General features: G+C 46.1%; 1 protein-coding gene across 1 annotated transcript; it reads right to left on the bottom strand.

The window, feature by feature from the left end:
* Window positions 1-11,539: 11,539 nt before the first annotated feature.
* ZCCHC10 (zinc finger CCHC-type containing 10) lies at window positions 11,540-22,613 on the bottom strand. Its single transcript, XM_058677309.1, has 4 exons — window positions 22,479-22,613; window positions 16,019-16,180; window positions 13,494-13,535; window positions 11,540-12,511 (listed from the first exon to the last, which is right to left on the bottom strand). The coding sequence occupies exons 1-4, from the start codon at window positions 22,517-22,519 to the stop codon at window positions 12,250-12,252; spliced, it is 507 nt and encodes a 168-aa protein (XP_058533292.1). The 5' UTR covers window positions 22,520-22,613; the 3' UTR covers window positions 11,540-12,249.
* Between the last annotated feature and the right edge of the window lie 322 nt (window positions 22,614-22,935).

The raw sequence follows: 22,935 nt of genomic DNA, 5'->3' as shown, positions 1-22,935 counted from the left end.
ATAGACCCTGGGCGAGGGTGGTGGTTACACCACATACATGGAAGTCCTGTTTTCAGTCTGAATCCCAGCATCCCACTTAGCCTAATCTTGGGGATTACAAGCATTTGCATGAGTAAATCAACAGAAGGGCATTCCCTCCGTCTCTTTGCTTCTCAAATAAAAATAGTAATAATAATAAATGAACAAAGTGACATCAAATAACTTGTTAATGCTGATCTGTAATGAGAGTTTATCTTCTACAAACTTCTAAAATTACTTTTGCATATTTTATTTTCATGTGAAGCCAGTTAAAAATATGTGCTCATCTTCCTTGTGTTCTCTGACCATGGGCTGTGCAGAAGAAAGTCAGCCTGTTCCAATTATCGGGGGATTTTCCAAAGCTGTTTCTGCTATTAGTTATAACACCACCACTGGTCACGGAACAGACCTGCTATGACTTGAACATTTTGACATTTCTGGAGATCTGTTGTATGGGCTAGAATACTGGCTGCCTGAGGAAATACATTTCAATAAATGCTCTGGGTGCAGTTTGAAGGGAGTGCTGTGGGGAGTGTTCTAGCTGTGGATAGCATGTCCAATTAATTGGTTGTGTGTTGTGTATATGTATGATAGTCTAGCTGATTTTTTGTCCATTTGTTCTTTTAGTGACTGAATATACTGTTGACATCTCTGACTATAACTGTGCATTTGTCCATTTATAATTTTGTTTTTATCAGTTTGCTTCACATTTACAAGCTCTAATTTTAAGAATATAGATGTTGGGCCTGGCACAATGGCTTAGTAACTAAATCCTCACCTTGCGCATGCCAGGATCCCTTATGGGTGCCAGTTGGTATGCTGGCTGCTCCGTTTTCTCATGAAGCTCTCTGCTTCTGGCCTGGGAAAGCAGTCGAGGATGGCACAAGGCTGTGGGACCCTGCACCTGCGTGGGAGACCTAGAAGAGACTCCTGGCCATGAAGCTTCAGATAGACTCGGTTCCAGCAGTTGTGGCCACTTGCAGAGTTAACTACTGGATGGAAGAGCTTTCTGTCTCCTCTCTGTAAATCTCCCTTCCTAATAAAAATAAATCTTAAAAAAAAAAAAGTATAAATGCTTTCGATTCCTAATGAGTTGATTGTGTTTTCATACAAAATGATCTTCTTTTTTTTTTTTTTAAAGATTTATTCATTTTTATTACAGCCAGATATATACAGAGGAGGAGAGACAGAGGAAGATCTTCCGTCCAATGATTCACTCCCCAAGTGAACCGCAACGGGCCGATGCGCGCCGATCCGAAGCCGGGAACCCGGAACCTCTTCCGGGTCTCCCACGTGGGTGCAGTGTCCCAATGCATTGGGCCGTCCTCGACTGCTTTCCCAGGCCACAAGTAGGGAGCTGGATGGGAAGTGGAGCTGCCGGGACTAGAACCGGCGCCCATATGGGATCCCGGGGCTTTCAAGGCGAGGACCTTAGCCGCTAGGCCACGCCGCCGGGCCCAAAAATGATCTTCTTTATTCACTGTTAAATTCTTCTTGATTTAAAAAAAAACATTGCTTGCTTGGCTAGCTTCCCATATCAGAATTGTACTTAATGCTGCAGCTGCTCTGCTTCACATCCAGCTCCATGTTAGCGTGTCTGGGAAAGCAAGGACTTGGGCCCCTGCCACCCTATGTGGGACTGCCAGAAAGTACCCACTTCTGGGCATCTGCCTTTAGCCTGGTCCATCCCCAGGCACTGAAGTCATCTGGGGAGTGACCCACCCAAAAGAGCTGTTGTGGGTTGGGGTCGAGGGGCTTTGAGGGAGTGAGTCTTAGTGCACGTTCACTCCTCCACACAGGAAGATGGTGAAGGAAGGCAAGATTTATTCTGAGGAAAATGATGCAAACTCAAGAATCAGAGTGCACAAATAGCATAGAACACAAAAATGCCCCCCAGAAAAGAAAACTGCTTACCAAATTGGGAGAAAAAAAGCAGTGAAAATACCCTCAAGAAAGGAAAAAGTGCCCTCAGCAAGGTTGCGCATTCCCTACCTCCAGCAGAGGTGATGTGCTGGGTGGAACCCTGTTGCAATTTTAGAGGAGGGCAGGGTTTGAGTGGCATTGGAGCAACCCCCATGTCTATGCCCTTTAAAAGAAACAATGTGTCATGGCCTCAGGAACATGATAAGAGTCTCAGTGCCCCCGCAGTAACTACTACAACGACGTAAAGGACAGCAGCAGGACACGTGCAACAGCCATGTTGGGTATTTCCAACTAGCACTGGCTCCAACTCACAACAGTATGGAGCCTGGGGTTTTCCCTAGGGGGAAAGGAAGCAGAGCCTGCTGCTGCGTGGGAGGTGGGCATGCTACGTGCACAGGGAAGCACTTACCCTGTGGGCGGAACAAGACTCCCATCACAGCTGAGAGTCAGGAACTAAACTCATGCCAGGGTGAGAACCTAAATATATATTTCGGCTTTTATTTTATTTTATTTTATTTTTGATGTTCTTAACAGGTGACAAGAATGTCGGCCCATGAGGACCCTTGATAGGGTGGGGAGTGTCAAGGTATGGGGGAAGATTTGTGGGGCAAATGCTTCCAATTTTCCCTTTTTCTTGTATGGGAAGGGGAGGAAGGGACAGGGAGGAGGATGCTCCCAGCTGCCAAACTACATCCATACCTGGGGAAGGGGGAATGTTCCACTTATGTCATCTTGGAAACACTGTTATGAAGAATGTTCTTGTATTGCTTGAGTGGTTTTGAGAGTTCCAAGATGCTGTTGGTTTTTCTGCTCCATTTGAGAAAACCCTTCTAATGTTTATTTGCTGACAGAGTCCACCCTAGAGCATCAACTCACCCCAGATACTTGTCCAACCTGTTCTACCCTCCAACTTCTTCCATGGCATTCTATGTACTCTGTAGGCCCAAATGAGTTGGCTGTGATGTCCCCCATGTGTACTCAGGCATGCTGTCCTATTACACAGGCATCAGCAATTGAGGAGACCCAGTCCCAACACATGCATTACAAGGTCTGAACACAGCTCCTAGTCTGGTCTGTGCTGATCCCAATCAGACACATATATACACCTTTCCTCAGCTCGCCCCACCCCATGAATCAGTCCACAGTTATGCCAACAGCTGCTGCCATCTTGTCCAGTCTGGCCCACCCCAACCCTGGCTCTCATGCCCACTAGCAGGAACTGCATCCCAGCAGAGGAATGCCTGCAGTTTTCCGACTAAGCCAGATCCCAGTCCAGGTCTTGCACTTTGTGGGGAGTACTACGATTCAGTTCGACATGACTTGCACTCTGTCCCAGGCACTTGCTAGCAGATACTGTGGCAAAACCCAGTCAGTCAGCACTTATCTTGGCCCTTGCATGTGCCAGCAGGTGCAGTGGCCTGGCGTAGCCCACCCCTCCCCAAACCCAGCTCACATGCAGGCTGACACTTGTTGTAGCCCTCCCCAACCCAGTGTGTCCCCCGTCTCATGTCTCTAGCCTCACTCACCAGTGGGAGAGTGGTCCAGCAGGGTACTCATGCAGCGCCCCCACCAGGTTCACTCCCAGCTTGCGTGTGCTGATGGGAACCCAGCTATTTGAACCATGGTCATGAAGACTTAGGGTCTTCATCAGTAGGACACATCAGGTCTGCAGCAGCAGGAGCTGGAATCAGGAGCTGGGGCTAGGGATCGAACCCAGGGCTCCAACGTGGAATGCAGGTGTCGTCACTCCGAGAGTTTTATTTTATTCTTAAGATTTATTGATTTGAAAGACAGAGGTATGGAGTAACATGTAGAGTCTGAGAGAAATCTTCCATCTGGGGGTTAACTCACCAGATAGCTAGGGCTGAGAGGGACCCAAGCCAGGAACCTCCAGCTTTGTCTGGATCACCTAATGGGTAACAGATGCCTGCCCCTGTTGGCATGATTAAATTTACATCTACGAGGCCCGGCGTGGCCTAGCGGCTAAAGTCCTCGCCTTGAACGCCCCGGGATCCCATATGGGCGCTGGTTCTAGTCCCGGCAGCTCCACTTCCCATCCAGCTCCCTACTTGTGGCCTGGGAAAGCAGTCGAGGACGGCCCAATGCATTGGGACACTGCACCCGCGTGGGAGACCTGGAGGAGGTTCCTGGTTCCCGGGATCGGATAGGTGCGCACCGGCCCCTTGCGGCTCACTTGGGGAGTGAATCATCGGACGGAAGATCTTCCTCTCTGTCTCTCCTCCTCTGTATATCTGACTTTGTAATAAAATAAATAAATCTTTAAAAAAAATTTACATCTACCACCCTAACTTTCATAATTTGTCCCATTTTTTAAAGTTTTATTTACTTTTATTGGAAAGGCAGATTTACAGAGAAATAGAGAAAGGTCTGGGCCCTGCGTGGTAGCATAGCAGTTAAAGTCCTTGCCTTGCATGCATCAGGATCCAAAATGGGCTCCGGTTCATGTCCCAGAGGCCCTGTTTCCCACCCAGCAACCTGCCTGTGGCCTGGGAAAGCAGTCAAGGACGGCCCAAAGCCTTGGGACCCTGCACCTGTGTGGGAGACGTACAAGAAGCTTCTGGCTGCTGGCTTCAAATCAGCTGCTTGGCTCCAGCAGTTGCAGCCACTTGGGAGTGAATGAGAGGACAGAGGATCTTTCTGTCTTTCCTCCTCCATGTATATCTGCCTTTGCAATAAAAATAAATAAATCTTTAAAAAAAATAAAACAAAGAGAAAGATCTTTCCATCTGTTGTTTTACTCCCCAAGCGACTGCAACAGCCGGTGCTGATCCAAAGCCACAAGCCAGTTCCCAGGAACCAGTAGGTTCTTTTGGGTCTACAATGGGAGTGCAGGATCTCCAATACTTTGGGCCATCTTCTACTGCTTTCCCAGGCCACAAGCAGGGAGGTGGGAGGGGAGTGGAGCAGCTGGAACACAAACTGGTGTTCATATGGGATTCCTGTGTGCACAAGACAAGGATTTAGCCACGGAAGCATCGTGATGCCCCCTGCCATTTGTTATTTGTGGGTTGGTTTTTTCATTCCTTCATCCTTCTTTCGGTTGCTTTTTATGATTCCCTTTATCTCCTTTGTTCAATTATTAGCTATAATTAAGGGATGTGAAGAATTACAAAGAAGCACAAGGAAATGGTGTTTTAATGGATAGGTTTGATTCTGTAGGCTGTGGCAATTTTATAAAAGTAAACATACATCAATACTTTTTGTGGAGCCAGCGTGGTGAGATATCAGGCTCATCCTCTGCCTGCAGCATCCTGAAGCTCTCATTTCCCGGCTTCAAATAAAATAAATGTATCTTAAAAAGAAAACTTTTCAAACTATACACTTTAAAATGTACACATTATTGTATATCAACTACACTGCACTATAGATGTAGAAATTAGAAAGAAAAATGTACCTATAATTTTGCCACACGAATATGAGAATAGTTAGAATGTTGTCACTAGCAAGCCCTACGTATACATTTTTACATCCCCAATTGGTATCTCTAAATTTTCAAAAAGTTTGGTATTCCATAGTGTTAATAGCTACTTTGACATTTTTCTTCTTATTTGTGATGGTCGTAGTTATTACTGTCGCACCTGTACTAAAAGTCATGTTTTTCTTTCAGTATTCACTTCGTCACCCAAACAACAGACTTCAAAACTGTCCCAGGTACCGTGCTGTCCCATGATGACCCATCACTGAGCCTGCCATGTCTGCCTTCTCAGTGCTTCTCCTGTCATCATGTCATTTGTACTCTCATTGTCTCGTATTTTGCTTCTCTTAAGGAAAATTGCAGTACTGCTGCTTATTCTCTTACCACTTTTTTAAAAAAAGATTTTTATAAAGATTTATTTATTTTCTTTTTCTAAGATGTTTTAATTATTTTTATTCGAAAGGTGGATATACAGAAAGGGGGAGAAACAGAGAGGAAGATCTTCCGTCCGATGATTCACTCCCCAAGTGGCTGCAACGGCTGGAGCTGAGTCAATCCGAAGCTAGGCGCCAGGAGTTCTTCCAGGTCTCCCACGCAGGTACAGGGTCCCAAGGGTTTGGGCCATCCTCGACTGCTTTCCCCAGGACACAGGCAGGAAGCTGGATGGGAAAGTGGATCAGCCGGGATTAGAACCGGTGCCCATATGGGATCCCGGTGCGTGCTATGCGAGGACTTTAATCACTATGCTATCGTGCTGGGCCCAGATTTATTTATTTTCATTGGAAAGGCAGATTTACAGAGAGAAGGAGAGATAGAGAAAGGTGTTCCATTTGTTGATTCATTACCTAAATGGCAACAGCAACCAAAGCTGCGTTGATCTGAAGCCAGGAGCCAGGAACTTCCTTGAGGTCTCCCACGTGGGTGCAGTCTCCCAAGTCTTTGGGCCGTCATCTACTGCATTCCTGGTCCTAAGTATGGAGGTGGATCAGAAGTGGAACAGCTAGGATACGAACAGGTGCCTATAAGGGATGCTGGTGCAGCAGGGCAGAGGGTTACATTGCTGCACCATGACACTGGCCAAAAAAGATTTCTGTTGTTTATTTGAAAGAATGGAAGAGCTCTTCCATCCACTAGTTCACTCTTCAAATGTCCCCAACAGCCATGGCTGGGCCATAGCAAAGCCAGGAGCCAGGAACTCCAGTCTGGTCTCTCATGGGAGACAGCGGCCAAGCACTAGATCATCACCCACTGCTTTCCCAACAGCATTAGCAGGAAACTCGACTGGAAACAGATCAGCTAAGACTCAAACCAGTGCTCTAATATGGGATGCTGTTAGCATGAGTTGTGGCATAGCATGCTATACACAAACAGCCACTACTTCAAAAGTTTTTCAATATGTCTTTGAGTGTAAGGTTCTCTTGATGTCTGTCAGATAAAACACAAAATCCTTAGCCTGAGCTCGCACATCCTGAACAATACAGCAGCTGTAGCTGGCAGCCTCAGCTGCTGCCCATTTCTCACACCAACAGGCTTTGGGCACATTCAGCAACTCCTCCTCAGTAGAACAAATACATCTCCCTGGAGGACTTACCCAAACTCTTCCAGGAATTCTCTAGCAACAGTTGGTAGTGCTGAAGACATACCTATTACTGTTTATTAATAGCCTGCAAATCCTCAAGAGAGCAGCAGGTGCTTAGTAACAGCAGTAAACTTGGCCTGAATGAGTAAGTGAATGAGTATTTTCTCCCTGGGCTAGCTAACTGGTGATACTGTGCCAAATATCTGGTTGTTCTGCCTGGCCTTGAGGGTGGCTTCACTTAGCACAGAAATCACCCCGTGACCTGAGGAGGGGGAACCATCATTTGAAGCACCAAGTATGGAAAACATGGTTTGCATGTTTGTGTCCGAAATACCTGTAAGAATCCGTGCTGGAGAGCTGATCAGATGTGTTGTGTGTCTTGCACATGGCACTTCAGCATATGGCGGGCAACCTGTACAGTTTCTTATTTAGTTGAGTCGTAGGGTATACAAAAGCCCTTTCTGTGTCCTGGCTGGTGGGACCAACGTGAGTCATCAGCAATGCAAGCTCCTCTGTATCTGCTTTCACCCACACTGGCTTGACTCCTGTCACCTCTCCTCCATGTTGGGCTTTGGCTTTAAATCCTTTTGGCCATTAAATTAGCATCCTTGGGGCCCGGCGGCGTGGCCTAGAGGCTAAAGTCCTCGCCTTGAACGCTCCGGGATCCCATATGGGCGCCAGTTCTAATCCCGGCAGCTCCACTTCCCATCCAGCTCCCTGCTTGTGACCTGGAAAGCAGTCGAGGACGGCCCAATGCATTGGGACCCTGCACCCACGTGGGAGACCCGGAGGAGGTTCCAGGTTCCCGGCTTCAGATCGGCGCGCATCGGCCCCTTGCGGCTCACTTGGGGAGTGAATCATCGGACGGAAGATCTTCCTCTGTCTCTCCTCCTCTGTGTATATCTGTCTGTAATAAAATGAATAAATCTTTAAACAAAATAAATTAGCATCCTTGGAAGCTCCCCAAATCTATTTTCTTTTGAAGATTTTTTTAAATTAATTTTTATTCGAAAGGCAGATTTATAGAGAGACAGAGAGAACGATCTTCGTTTACTGATTTACTCCCCAAGTAGCTGCAGAGGTCAGAGCTGCTGAGCTGATCCGAAGCCAGAACCAGGAGCCTCCTCTAGGTCTCCTACATGGGTGCAGGCTCCCAAGGCTTTGGGCTGTCCTTAACTGCTTTCCCAGGCCACAAGCAGGGAGCTGGAAGGAAAGTGGAGCAGCTGGGATATGAACCAGTAGCTCATATCGGATTCCGGCATGTACAAGGCAAAAACTTTAACCACTAGGTTACTGTGCTGGGCCCAAAGTGATGATAAGTTTTAATGAAAGGCTTTGGCTTGGGCCCAGCAGCCTGACCTACAACACTGCCATCTCATATTGGCAGCAGTTCATGTCCTGGCTGCTCCACTTCCGGTCCAGCTCCAGGCTAATGGCCTGGGAAAACCAATAGAAGGTGACGCAAATGTCTGGGCTCCTGTCACTCATTTGGGAGACCTGGATGAAGGTCCTGTCTCCTGACCTCTTCCTGGCCCAGCCCTGGTCATAATGGTCATCAGGGAGTTAACCCAGCAAATGGAAGATCTGCCTCTATCTTGCTCTCTTTGTAATAGCTCTGTCTTTCATATAAATAAATCAATCTTAAACAAACACACACACACAAATAGACTTTGGTTTTCACCATTGTGAAAGACAGCACTACTCCTGAGGAGGAATCCCATGAAAGGTAAGCAAAGCAATCAAAGGGGGAGAATGTTGAAGGTGACAGCTTTGTATTTCTTTCAGTTAATGACATGAGCTATGTTTTGAATGTCAGTCTCTTGCAAATCTTCTGTTGAAATTGATTACCATTTCCTAACATTTGAAAAGTGACTAGACCCTGGCCATGTGGGTAGGATGAATGCTGTCAGGAAAGGATGAGTTTGGTCCCTCACGCCTCCCCTGGTCCTTCCGCCTTCCTCCATGTAGTGAGTACCCAGACCCTCATCAGATGCCTGTGCCTTGAATCAACCGGCCTCCAAAGGAAGAGCCAATCAATTTCTGTCCATTTTCAGTTATCCAGTCACAGCGGCACAAAACCAACCAAGGCAGCAGGGCTACACACTTTCTTTACCCTAGAACATTCTCATTCAGAGTGTGTAAAACAATACCCTAATATAGACAGGATCCAGCTCTTGGATTCCAAATACCATTCTTCCGTAAAAGAAACTAGGCTTGGCCCCTTGAACAAAGGGCTCTGGAGCCCAGATATCTTGTGATTCCAGAAAGTAAGAAATACCTAAAAAAAGAAAAAGATCAGGCCTTGTGGAAAAACACAGCAGCCAGGGTGAAGGTCTGCTAAGAGACCAAACAATGTGTGCAGCAACTTGAGTAATGGGATCAGAGCTTTACCTTCAGACAAAACAAACATGTGAGTCAACACTCTACGTGATTAACTGGAGAAGTGACAGCTTTTGCTAACAGCAGAACTTCAATTAAAATACACAGAAGAAAACAGAATACCACCTTTGAGAAAATAGCGCACTAATAACTGTACACAAGAGGTCCTGATCCATGAATGAGTCTGAGGAGAAACGGCTTTTATACATCCTCCAAGCATATCCTCCAAGACGCCTACTAATGGAAAAGCAAAGGTGGTGATTTATAGTGGTCAAAATTCGACAGAAACTACCCTGACCAAGCAACCAAGGTCATTAACACCAATAGTCATTAAGATGTGCTGACCTTAAACGTCATGATACAAGGGACTGAGGACAATTCCATTTCTGTGATATTCTCTCAGAAGCATAACCTCCATTCAATAAGGAGAAAATGCTAGACAAACTCAAACTGAGGGACATCAAACAAAAACAACTGATGGATATTTTTCAAAAGGGACAAGGGCATGAAAGTCCTGGTGAGATTGAGGGATTGCTGAGACTTAAGGAAACATGGCATGAGTAACTAAAGGCTTTTTCTTGATAGTTAGCTAGAACAGGAAAAAACATCACCTTGACGAGTGAGGAAATATAAGTACGGTTTTTGCTCTAATTAATGGTGTTTTTCTTCGTTCTGGCTACTGCACTATGCAAAATGTTCATTAAGAGAAGCTAACTGAATCACATTAAAAAGCGATTATATTTCTGCAAATTTTTTGTGAATCTACACAGTTCAAAACAAGAAATGGAGTATTTTTTCCATGTGCAGTATTCTAGCATAAAATCACTACATTGTACAATCTACCAACAAAATGCTTATGGAATAAAATTGTATTATCCCTTTGTCTTTTGATATGGCTATGGTTGGGAAGTAATATATGTAATAATATGTCAGGGACTCAACTTCCAGCATCCCCCTTTTATTTTTTCTTAATTTGAGAGAAACAGAAGAAAGCTCTCAGCTGCTGGGGTGGATGGGCTACAGCAGCCGGGGCTAGGACCAGGAGCCAGGAACACAGTTTGTCTCCCGTGTAGGAAGCAGGATCCCAGTTGCCAAGCATCACTGCAGCCTCCCTAAGATGCATTGGCACGAGGCTGGAGACAGATGGTACACCCAAGTCTGAGTACTCAAGTAGAGATTTGAGCCACTATACCACTAGGCCACATACTCACTCCAATTGTGATATATATTTTTAAGTAAAATATATGAAAATAATTGAGTTCTTTACCCCTTATACTTTTCCATGTACATTTTTAAAAGAATCAATTATTTTTTATTTTTATTGAAAGTCAGATATATAGAGGAGAGACAGAGAGGAAGATCTTCTGTCCAACGGTTCACTCCCCGAGTGGCTGCAACCAATCTGAAACCAGGAGCCAGGAGTTTCTTCTGGGTCTCCCACGTGAGTGCAGGGTCCCAAAGTTTGGGGCATCCTCTACTGCTTTCCCAGGGCACAAGCAGGGAGCTAGATGGGAAGCGGGTCTGCCAGGTTCAGAGCTGGTGCCCATATGGGATCCCAGTGCATGCAAGGCGAGGACTTTAGCTTCTAGGGTACTACACTGAACCCTCCAAAGAACATTTTTAACAGTCGTCATAGCAAACATTTGTTTTTTTTGTTTGTTTTTTGTTGTTTGTTTTTTTTTAAGAAAGAAAGGATCTGGAAGAGGATCTGGGCTCCTGGCTTTGGATGGACGCAGCACCTGCCATTGTGGTCACTTAAGAAGTGAACCATCGGATGGCAGATCTTTCTCTCTGTCTCTCCTCATCTCTGTATAAATCTGACTTTGCAATATAAAATAAATCTTTAAAAAAATGATTAATTTATTTTTATTGGAAAGTTAGATATACAGAGAGGAAGATCTTCTGTCTGATGACCCATTCCCCAAGTGACCACAACGGCTGGAGCTGAGCTAATCCAAAGCCAGGAGCCAGGAGCTTCTTCGGGGTCTCCCATGCAGGTGCAGAGTCCCAATTCTTGGAGTCATCCTCTACTGCCTTCCCAGGCCACAAGCAGGGAGCTGGATGAGAAGCAGGGCTGCCAGGATTATAACCTTTGTCTGTATTTATCCAGGAGCGTACAAGGCGAGGACTTTAACAACTAGGCTATGGCACAGGGAACCCCCAATTGCTTTGAGGGGAGCCTTAAACATATGTACACTCACATGGGACTTGTCCTGGAGTTAAGCCTTGACCTGGTTGCTTTCTTTTCCAATGCACTCATATTTTTAAAAAGGCATCAAGATCAGACCCCTAAATCATTTCAGATTTTTTATCCCTTTTTAGTTCTGCCATAATGATTTTCCTTGGCCACGGTAATTTTATGAACTTAAGGAATGAGAACAAACAGTAAAACCCAACTTCAAATTCAACAACATCCAAAGAGCCTAAATACAGTAATAGGCTTCTTCAACTTACCACTTGTGATAAAAAGCTAGAACTTTTTGAACATAAACATAAAAATAGATCACATTTATTAAGAGTAGGAAAAGCTTTAAACTTGCTGTAACAATGAAATTAAGACTTACATGATAACACACAGCCTAAACCAATAGAAATTCATGATATTCTGGTGTATTCTCCTGACAACACGTTGATATATACATGAACATATAACAAAGAATAGCATTTATTTCACAGGGAGGAAAAAATAGATCTTATCATAAAAGCAGATCTACTGAATTTGAGCTTTGATATTCTAAAGGTAAAAAAAAAAAGATTCACCCTTAACATAAAGTCTTTATATATATATAATCCATTAGGAACACTCTTTAGGCTCTTGTAATGTAAAACATTTAGAAACTTGTGAACTCTGCACTCTGACTGTAAACTGGTCTGGCCTCGCCCTGCGGAGGCAGCCGGTCCCCAAGGTGTCAGTCTACTTCTTCTTCCTCTTCTTTGGAGGCTCGTCCTCGGAGCTGCTCTCTGTGCTGGTGCTGCTGCTGCTGGAAGAGCTGGAGTCGGAGGAGGAGGACGACGAGGAGGAGCTTGTGGAGGAGCCTGAGGAGGAGGAGCTGGAGGAGCTCTCGTCACTGTCGCTGGCCTCGGAGGAGGACGAGGTAGACGCGTCACTGTCGGAAGAGGAATCGCTGGCTGAGCTGTCACTGCTGTCGCTACTGGAGCTGGTTACACTCTTAGCCCTGTCAGACAACAAACAGAGTCATGCAAAGCTGACATTCAACTGAACGCTTAAAAGCCATTTCAGATGATGCCGGACTTCTGGACTGGCATGCCATCGCTAGGTAGGATGCTCTGGGGGTACCCGCTGCCGTAATCCACACGCTGCCGTAATCCACACGCCTCCCCTTACAAGGGTTTCAAGTTGCTTCAGGAATTTAACTCTCCAAATGCAGTTAAAAAAGCATATCTAGGGTCCAGCGCCATGGCCTAGCAGCTAAAGTCCTCGCCTTGAACGCCCTGGGATCCCATATGGGCTCCGGTTCTAATCCCGGCGGCCCTGCTTCCCATCCAGCTCCCTGCTTGTGGCCTGGGAAGGAAGTCGAGGACAGCCCAAAGCTTTGGGACTCTGCAACTTCGTGGGAGACCTGGAAGAGGTTCCTGGCTCCTGGCTTCGGATCAGTGCAGCTCCAGGCCGTTGCAGTCACTTGGGGAGTGAATCATCGGACGGAAGATCATCCTCTCTGTCTCTCCTCCTCTCTGTATATCTGACTTTGTAATAAAAATAAATAAATCTTAAAAAAAGAAAAAAGAATATCTACTAGTTCATGTTCAGAGAGAATAATGTTGAGGTTGTGGTGTAACAACTGGGCCGATTTTACAGCTCATGCAGAAATCCAAGTGCTTCCCTTTTGTATTTTTTAATTTTAACTTCTTTAGAATAGCAGTTCCTTAATACTTGATAACATTTCCTATTCTAAGACAAGAGATTATTGCTATTTCTAGGTATAAGGACTCTGGAAGGTTAAAGAAAAAGGAGAAATGGAGTCAAGAAATTCCAGAGGTAGAAAGAGAACATACCAGCAAACAGGGGGTTACTTAATTACGAACTGCACACAGTGACTGAAGATCTAAATCTTACAGTTAACTATTTTGTAATTACGGTTTCCATCCCTCTATCTGTTACATATTATATCTGCAAAACACCCCTAGGGCCACACATACCTTTTTTTCTTGGTCTTCCTTTCCACATTGGCTTCTCCGATGCTGATAGCATGAGAGGGAAAAAGCTCCTGTTAGTACAGTGATCACACACAGCTCCGCCGGCCCTTCTGCTGCTGCCCACATGGTCCCACAGGGAGGACTCCTGGTACCCTTGTAACATGTCCTCAGAGACAGTCATTCTTGCTACAACCAAGTGCAGTTTCCTTTGGAAAGCTGCATTTGCAATCTATTTAACCAGCAATAAAGTTTCATTACTGGTACCTTAAAGTCAAGTAAGCTAGTTGTTAAGTTGACTTCTTAAATTGGAACTTAGATTGATGAGACAAAACCAGGTATTTGCTGATCAACTAATACTGCACAGCAGCTGAAAATTCCAATTCTGAAAATCATATTAAAAACGGTCATTTGGAAGAATCAAGATGGCGGAATAGGGTAAGGACATGTATAAACAGATGGAGAAATATCAGCCAGTGTGAAGCAGAGAGGGCACATTCCAGGAAATAGGAGAGGACAGAACAACGGCAGAGGGGTACCCGGAGACTGACAGACACAGGAAAGCACCAAAAACAACGTGTGGTGTTACAGTGACTGATACGCCAGCGGCATTCAGCAAACGGCGATCTGAACTCCACCGGCAGTCGGAACTCCGCCAGCAACCAGGTGGGAAGGGACGTTTATTTTTCTTCCTGTTGTTGAATTTTGTATTGTGACTTTTCATTTAAGGGAATGAATAGTAACTGTGTAATGGAGACTATCATATCCAGATATGAGGATATAATGCAGTATGCATCTCTACTTCCAGACAAAGCTCCAGGCATTGCAGCCGCTTGGGGAGTGAATCATCGGGGGGGGGGGGGGGGGGGGGGGAAGATTTTCCTCTCTGGGCCCGGCGGCGTGGCCTAGAGGCTAAAGTCCTCGCCTTGAACGCCCCGGGATCCCATATGGGCGCCGGTTCTAATCCTGGCAGCTCCACTTCCCATCCAGCTCCCTACTTGTGGCCTGGGAAAGCAGTCGAGGACGGCCCAATGCATTGGGACCCTGCACCCGTGTGGGAGACCTGGAAGAGGTTCCTGGTTCCCAGCATCGGATTGGCGTGCACCGGCCCATTGCGGCTCACTTGGGGAGTGAATCATCGGATGGAAGATCTTCCTCTCTGTCTCTCCTCCTCTCTCTGTATATCTGACTTTGTAATAAAAATAAATCTTTAAAAAAAAAAAAAGATTTTCCTCTCTGTCTCTCCTCTCTGTATATCCACCTTTCCAATAAAAATAAATAAATCTTTAAAAAAAAATCACTTGCTTGCAATGAGGGAATCTCAACTGAACTTAAACTGTGGTTATGCAACAAGGTGGAGGAATCCACCATGGTGGGAGGGTTTGGGGAGGGGTGGGGAGAATCCCAGTACCTATGTCACATAATACAATGTAATTAATGAATAAAAAAATAAGTATAAGGCAAAATAAATAAATAAATAAATAAATAAATAAATAAATAAAATGAAAAAAATCACTTGTGAATTTCAAATTCTTTGGCACCAAAAACAAACAAACAAAATCAAAACCAAAAATGTATCCTTTAATTCCATTTAAAAGAGATTGACTGGTTGTAGAGGCCAAGAGAAAGAAAAGTAGGAACTATTACTGGTTCACTCTCCAAAAGCTGCAATGCCAGCGATAGTTCAGGCCAGAAATACTGTCCAAGTGTCTTATGGACTTGGCATGAAACTTACAAGTTGAGCCATTCTCATTGCCTCTTAGGGTCTACAGTAGCAGAAAGCTGGAGTCAGGAGCCAGAACTAGGACTCACACCCAGGCACTTCTAAAGCAGGACATAAGAATGTTAACTGCTGGCTGGCACAATGGCTCAATTGGCTAATGCTTCACCTTCAAGCACTGGTATCCCATATTGGTACTGGTTCATGTCCTGGCTGCTCCACTTCCCATCCTGCCCCTGCTTGTGGCCTGGGAAAGCAGTAGAGGACGGCTCTAACCTTGGGATCCTGCACCCACATGAGAGACCTGTAAGAAGTTCCTGTCTCCTGGTTTCAAATCAGCTCAGCTCTGGCCATTGCCTGAACAAGTACATAGAAGACCCTTTTCTCTCTGTCTGTCTTCCTCTCAGTAAATCTGATTTTCCAATAAAAAGAAAATCTTAAAATAAAAAAAAATTCTAACTGCTAGGCTAACCCCTGGCTCTTCCACCCACCTTTTGGACTTCCCCAAGTAGACATTATCTGTGTCTTATCTGTATACTTAGTGTATCTGCTCCTAAAACTTAGTTTGTCGTAGCCGGCTGTAATTTCACTGCAGCTGAAGCAATAAAGCAAAGGTTGAGATCACGGAATCTGGAGACAGCCGCTTTGGGTGAACGTAACTTTTCCATTTCTTTACTAGCTGTCTGACAGGGAGCAAGTTAATACATCTCTCCAATGCTTCACTTTGTGAATACGTAAAACAAAGATAATAATAGTACCTACCTTAGCAGGACAGAAGAGAGGCTTAAATAAGCTAGTATTTATAACCTACCTTTGTTGGAGCAATAATCTGTTTTCCTTTTCTTTTAAAGCTTTCTTTAGTTCTGCTGTTCTTGAAGGCCTGTGTAGGTATTTTCTTTTTCCTGTGCATTCGTATGTCCAATGTCCAAATTCCAAGCATTTTTGACATCTGACATGTTGCTTATTTGCTTCACTACAGAGCAAAACATAGAATAAATCCCTTAGAATTCTGCCTTGCAACATTTCCTGCCCTGAAAAGCACAGACACCAAGTATAAAATGATGCTTATTTTATTCCAAATTAACTTTATATTGTTTCTGTGAGATTTAAGACCAAGCAGTTAGTAGTTAAATGTGTGGATCTTGGAGTTAAGACAGAGCTGAATCCCAACTTTGGCTGCCGAGTTCATTACAGGAATGATGGCCTTGGGAATGTGGACTGACTTCCTCGTTTAGAAGTAGAAAAGAGATAAAATATTAACAGTCGGCTTGATGAATCAAGGACTTACCAAGGAAGTACAGAACAACCAAGCCAAGACAGGGAAGAAGACATAAACCTAGCGCTAACGCAAAGCTGGTGCCAGGGGCAAGCACCACATGCCAAAAGCTACGGGGACCGATTTATTTCCAGAGTTAAGTATTTGACGGGATAAACTTAACAATAACCTGAACCTTCTATGGCCCGCAGCCCAGCTTCTAGTCATCTAAAAGACTGAGGAAAGATCTCCATTCCTGAACTGGATTAAGATATAACAATGGAAGAAATATAGGTCACAAAGAATTGTTCTGACAGAAATAAAGCTGTCATTCCTCACTGATGAAGCATTGGGCACATGGTAAGTCCAAAAGAATCAACAAATAAGATGTTTTGAAATAAATAGAATTAATGATAAGTAACCTTGATAAACTAGCCTAGCAAGATGTGAGGTGAGAGGCCAGACAACTTTTTCTTACAGTAAAGAATCAGGCACTAAGTTACAGGCTAGGTTACACAATGAACGAAACAGATTTCCATAAATGTTTTCACAAAAACTAAAGCATAACTTTACATAATAGAGGTCTACTAAGGAGAAGAATGAAATTTATTTTTTGATAACGTTCATCCAACTGTGCTTCTAGTTAGTATTTTGTTATGGGTTGAGTGGGACTTGTCCGCCTCCTCCCACCGACAGGACACAAGATGCTGAAACTCTGCTGTGGGAATGAAAATGGTGGATGGATGCAAGGTGGGGACCTGATGCAACCTTGGCGTCTGAGAGGTGGGTTAGAGGGTATTCTCTGGGCCCCTTGGCTGTGTCCTTAGGGGTTGCTTTTTTGAGTTCAGGTTTGGCCTAGCTCTTTGCTTCCTGGCTCGCCACGTCATGGCTCACCCACACCTGCCATGAACAGATTCCATGGGGCTGCCTGTCCCAGAACCACAACCTCCAAATGGTAAGCTGAAAGGAATCTTCTTTCCCAACAAGTTCCTCTAAGATATTTTAGTGGAAGCGAGAAAAATTAGACGAACACACCAATGATCAGACCGTTCCTATGTATGAATATAAATAAGGTTAGCTGGCAAGGAAAAAAGCAGGTAACAAGCAAGACTCAGACATGGCTTCCAGAACCTTGTATTGGATCTCTACATAAAATCAGCTAAGTCTGTACAGAACAAAAAGAGTTAAAAATGAAATACTTAATATGTGATACTTGTAACATCCTGATATTTATGGTTAATTATAAGATACAAAATCTAGAAATAAAGATGTACAACATTTACATGCAAAAAGCCAACTACAACACTAGAAGCCCCAATACTGTAGAAATACCAGCTCTCCCCAAATTGGTGCAGATTCAAAGCACTGTCACTCAAAACCTCAACATTTTTTCAGCGTGGGAAAGTTAATAAGCTTATTCAAGAAGTCAAGATATTCCAGTCAAAGAACAGCAAGGAATTTTTGTGTCAAGACACTGATGTGGGCCCGGCGGCGTGGCCCAGCGGCTAAAGTCCTCACCTTGAACGTGCTGAGATCCCATATGGGCGCCAGTTCTAATCCTGGCAGCTCCACTTCCCATCCAGCTCCCTGCTTGTGGCCTGGGAAAGCAGTTGAGGACGGCCCAAAGCTGTGGGACCCTGCACCCATGTGGGAGACCCGGAAGAGGCTCCTGGTTCCCGGCTTTGGATCGGCACAGCACTGGCCGTTGCGGTCACTTAGGGAGTGAATCATCAGACGGAAGATCTTCCTCTCTGTCTCTCCTCCTCTCTGTATATCTGACTTTGCAATAAAAATAAATAAATCTTAAAAAAAAACAATAAAGTGAAGAGTAAAGTTTTATATGTTCTGTATGCATGGCCAGCTGTTTGCCCTATGTGTCATTTTTGCATCACCCATTGTTCTTTAGCGCCCCATTTGTCATAAATTAAATCATTAAATGTTCCTATGTTGTCTATATGTGTTCTGGAATTTCTGTTAGCTCCTTCATCTATGCTCACTCTCACTTACTTATATTTTCTACTACATCAGTCTTTTTTTTTAAAGATTTATTTATTTATTATTTTTTTATTACAGCCAGATATACACAGAGGAGGAGAGACAGAGAGGATCTTCCATCCGATGATTCACTCCCCAAGTGACCGTAACAGCCAGTGCTGCACCAATCTGAAGTCAGAGCTCTTCCAGGTCTCCCACACGGGTGCAGGGTCCCAAAGCCTTGGGCCGTCCTCGACTGTTTTCCCAGGCCACAAGCAGGGAGCTGGATGGAAAGCGGGGCTACTGGGATTAGAACCGGTGCCCATATGGGATACTGGTGCATGCAAGGCGAGGACTTTAGTCGCTAGACCTCCACGCCGGGCCCTACTCTCCACTTTAAACAAGTAGTGATTGCAGACCTGGCCAGACAAGAAAGGTTTTACAAGACAATCTAAGAAAAAACACACGGAGCAGGAATCGCTGCCGCAGTGATGTGGCATGGCACACTCACATTCAATACTCAAAGGGCCTGGATTGGGTCTCAGCTTCTCTGCCTCTGACTTAGCCTCCTACTGAAAAGCACCTTAGTAACCAGGAGATGATGGCTCAAGTACTTAGGTCCATGCCAACTCTTGCTGGCGAAGCAGACTGCGTATCAGGCTCCCAGCTTTGGCCTGGTCCAGCCTTGGTTGCTGCAGGCATTTGGCAAAGGGACCAACCGGTAGAAGATGTCTCTTGGCCTTTCAAGTAAAAATGAAAATAAATTTTTAAATTTTTCTTTTGAAACATCACAAATTTGAGTTAGGGTTTGGTGGCATAGCCAACTAATCCTCCGCCTGGAGAACCAGTACCCCTCTGAGTGCTAAGCTGCTCCATTTCTGAAGCAGCTCTCTGCTTCTGGACTGGAAAGGCAGCAGAGAATGGCCTAGGTCATTGTGATCCTGCAAACACCAGGGAGATACAGAAACAGCTCCTAGCCACCAAATTCTGATCAATTCAGTTCCTGCCATTGCAGTCATTAGAAGAGTGAACCAGCACATGCAAGACCTCTCCTTATCTCCTTTTCTTTCTGTAAAAACATACCTTTCAGGGCCCAGCGGCGTGGCCTAGCAGCTAAAGTCCTCGCCTTGGAAGCCCCGGGATCCCATATGGGCGCCGGTTCTAATCCCAGCAGCTCCACTTACCATCCAGCTCCCTGCCTGTTGCCTGGGAAAGCAGTCGAGGATGGCCCAGAGCCGTGGGACCCTGTACCCGCATGGGAGACCTGGCAGAGCTCCGAACTCCTGGCTTCAGATTGGTGCAGCTCCAGCCGTTGTGGTCACTTGGGGAGTGAATTAGCAGATGCAAGATCTTCCTCTCTGTCTTAAATCTTAAAAAAAAAAATATGCCTTTCAAATAAAAACAAGCCAAAAAATTTTAAATCTATGCATGGTTATATGTAAAATATATGTATGTACTGCTTTCCTTTTATGTAGCTAGTTAAAATTCTAAGTCCCACCCATGCAGAAAAGTTTCAAGTACACTTCAAAGAACTGTTTTTCCTGTTATTTTTACATTGTCTCATCGACTAGGGCCATTTGGAGCATATTTTCTGCAAACCGGGAAACATGGTATTAAAACTATATTGGGGGGCCCGGCGGCGTGGCCTAGCGGCTAAAGTCCTCGCCTTGAAAGCCCCGGGATCCCATATGGGCACCAGTTCTAATCCCGGCAGTTCCACTTCCCATCCAGCTCCCTGCTTGTGGCCTGGGAAAGCAGTCAAGGACGGCCCAAACCCTTGGGACTCTGCAGCCACGTGAGAGACCCGGAAAAAGCTCCTGGTTCCAGGCTTCAGATTGGCACAACTCCGGCCATTGTGGCCACTTAGGGGATCAGTGGACGGATCAGCAGATTTTCTTCTCTTTCTCCTCTCTATCTGACTTTCCAATAAAAATAAATAAACGTTTAACAACAAAATTACATCGGGCCCAGTACAGTAGCCTAGTGGCTAAAGCGCTCGCTTTGTATGCATCAGGATCCCATATGGACGCTGGCTTATATCCCAGTTGCTCCACTTCCCACCCTGTTCCTGCCTGTGACCTGGGAAAGCTGTCAAGGACAGCCCAAATCCTTGGGACTCTGTACCGGCTTGGGAGACCTGGAGGAAGTTCCTGGCTCCTGGCTGCGGATTGGCTCAGCTCTGGCCATTGTGGCCACTTGGGGAGGGAACCAGCAGATGCAAGATCTTTCTGTCTGCCCCCTCTCTTTCTAAATCTGACTTTCCAATAAAAAAAGTAAATTTTAAAAATTAGTATTGACGGGCCCGGCGGCATGGCCTAGCGCCTAATGTCCTCGCCTTGAAAGCCCGGGGATCCCATATGGGCATCGGTTCTAATCCCGGCAGCTCCGCTTCCCGTCCAGCTCCCTGCTTGTGGCCTGGGAAAGCAGTCAAGGACGGCCCAAAGCTTTGGGACCCTGCACCCGCGTGGGAGACCTGGAAGAGGTTCCTGGTTCCTGGCTTCAGATCGGCGCGTACCGGCCCGTTGCAGCTCACTTGGGGAGTGAATCATTGGATGGAAGATCTTCCTCTCTGTCTCTCCTCCTCTGTGTATATCCGGCTTTCCAATACTAATAAAAAATCTTAAAAAAAATAATTAGTATTGACAGGGCCCGGCAGCATGATCTAGTGGCTAAAGCCCTCACCTTGAACGTGCTGAGATCCCATATGGGCGCCGGTTCTAATCCTGGCAGCTCCACTTCCCATCCAGCTCCCTGCTTGTGGCCTGGGAAAGCAGTTGAGGACGGCCTAAAGCCTTGGGACCCTGCACCCGTGTGGGAGACCCGGAAAAAGCTTCTGGCTACTGGCTTCAGATTGGAGCAGCACTGGCCGATGCTGTCACTTAGGGAGTGAATCATCGGATAGAAGATATTTCTGTCTCCCCTCCTCTCTATATATATATCTGACTTTGCAATAAAAATAAAATTTTTTTAATAGGGAAACTGTATGGACAGAAGAGAAGCAACGAGAAGCAACAAGGCTCCCTGATTTGAAATGTCATGGAAAAAACATAAGCCAACAAGCATATGCTAACAAATTTTGAGCCACACCTTACAGGCAACAGTGTGAAGTGCCAAGAATGAGAAAGTGGCAAATGGGATCCCTTACTTGCCTGTTTATGTTGGTAGGGGGGAAAAGTTTTACAAGCAAGGAGCTTGAGACGACCCCTGCACTGTCTGCACACAGACAACCTCTTGTGCCCACTGTCTTTCTTGCTAAGCATAATGGCTATCTCTTGGTTCTTGAAAACTAATTTTTTCCCCCAGCCTCCAAGTGGCTGCTTTCTCACCTGGGCAATCCCTGTTCCAATGCCATCCCCATCGCTTCTTCAGGGATGCCTTCCCTCCCTCCATCACTGGTATGCTCTTAACACCAGCTGCAAGTCCTTCACTTGATGAGGTCTCCCACTGCTAGAACATTTAAGGTCCTGAAAAGCAGGGCGCTCTCTCTTCAACAACCTATTTTCTTGCAACCCAACTCTGGCACACAGCCGAAGGACCAAGTGTTTACCCAAAGGAAGAATGGCAGCAATTGAGGGGACTGCTGCTGGTTAGGGGTGGGCGCCGCGGGCTGCCCGCTCGTGGGGAAGGAGATGGGAGGGGCAGCAGCTGAAGACAGCTGGCTGGAGCTGAAGCGGACACGGGCGGGAGCCAAGAGCTCGGACTTGGACTGCCCTGACCAACTTGCCCTGGGAGCAGGACGGTGGAAGCCACGGAGTCCAACCCCTGCGTGTTAACTGCTAGGTAGCCAGACGCCACGTCTGTCCGCCTGCCCTCGCACGATCGCCTCCCGCGGCATTGCCAAGTCGCTTGGTCACCAAACTTAAAACGCTCGGGCCGAGCCCCCGTGGCAGCAGGCAGTGTCTGTGAGCAACCGCCATCCGCCGTGGGTCCCTAAAAAGGGGTCCGACCGCCAGCCGCGCACCCCTGCACCCGCTCACCCGCCGGCTGACGTGCATCTCCCCGCCCCCAGCCTCCACGGAAACCCGAATGGACCCTCACTTACGCTTGTCTCCGGGCTATGAGGCGATGCATGGGAGTCGCCATCTTAGTGCGACCGAGGCCTGCCGCGCTGGCTTTTGGGAAACTCTTTGAAGGGGGCGGGACTTGGAGCAGGGGCGGTGGTGGCGGTGGGCGGGGCCTGGCGGGCGTGTCAGGCGGCATCTTGGAGAGAAAGAGAGTGATGTGATAGGGTGGGGATGCCAGTGTGCTTCTGGCTGGTAGAGCCGAAGGGAGTTTCCAAGGACGAAGAACGAGGGAGAACATTCTCCAACAAGGGAAACTGACTAGGCCATCATCCCATATGCGCTTTGGAATCCCGGTTGCTCCACTTCTCATCCAGTTCCCTGCTTAAGACCTGGGAAGGCGGCAGAGAATGACCCAAACCCTTGGACCCCTGCACCTGTGTGGGAGACCTGGAAGAAGCTCCTGGCTTCTCACTTCAGCCTGGCCTAGCTTGGGTC

This window comes from Ochotona princeps, chromosome 19 (assembly GCF_030435755.1).
Source record: "Ochotona princeps isolate mOchPri1 chromosome 19, mOchPri1.hap1, whole genome shotgun sequence".
NCBI classification, from domain to species: Eukaryota; Metazoa; Chordata; class Mammalia; order Lagomorpha; family Ochotonidae; genus Ochotona; species Ochotona princeps.
Note: the sequence above shows the minus strand (reverse complement) of the source record. Positions and strands in the feature narration are given on the sequence as shown.

Coding starts and splice junctions, on each gene's coding strand:
- ZCCHC10 (XM_058677309.1), bottom strand. CDS start 22,519: ATGGCGACTCCCATGCATCGCCTCATAGCCCGGAGACAAGC. Junction 16,181..22,478: donor CTCATAGCCCGGAGACAAGC/GTAAGTGAGGGT, acceptor TTTGCTCTGTAG/TGAAGCAAATAAGCAACATG. Junction 12,512..13,493: donor AGGAAGACCAAGAAAAAAAG/GTATGTGTGGCC, acceptor GTTGTCTGACAG/GGCTAAGAGTGTAACCAGCT.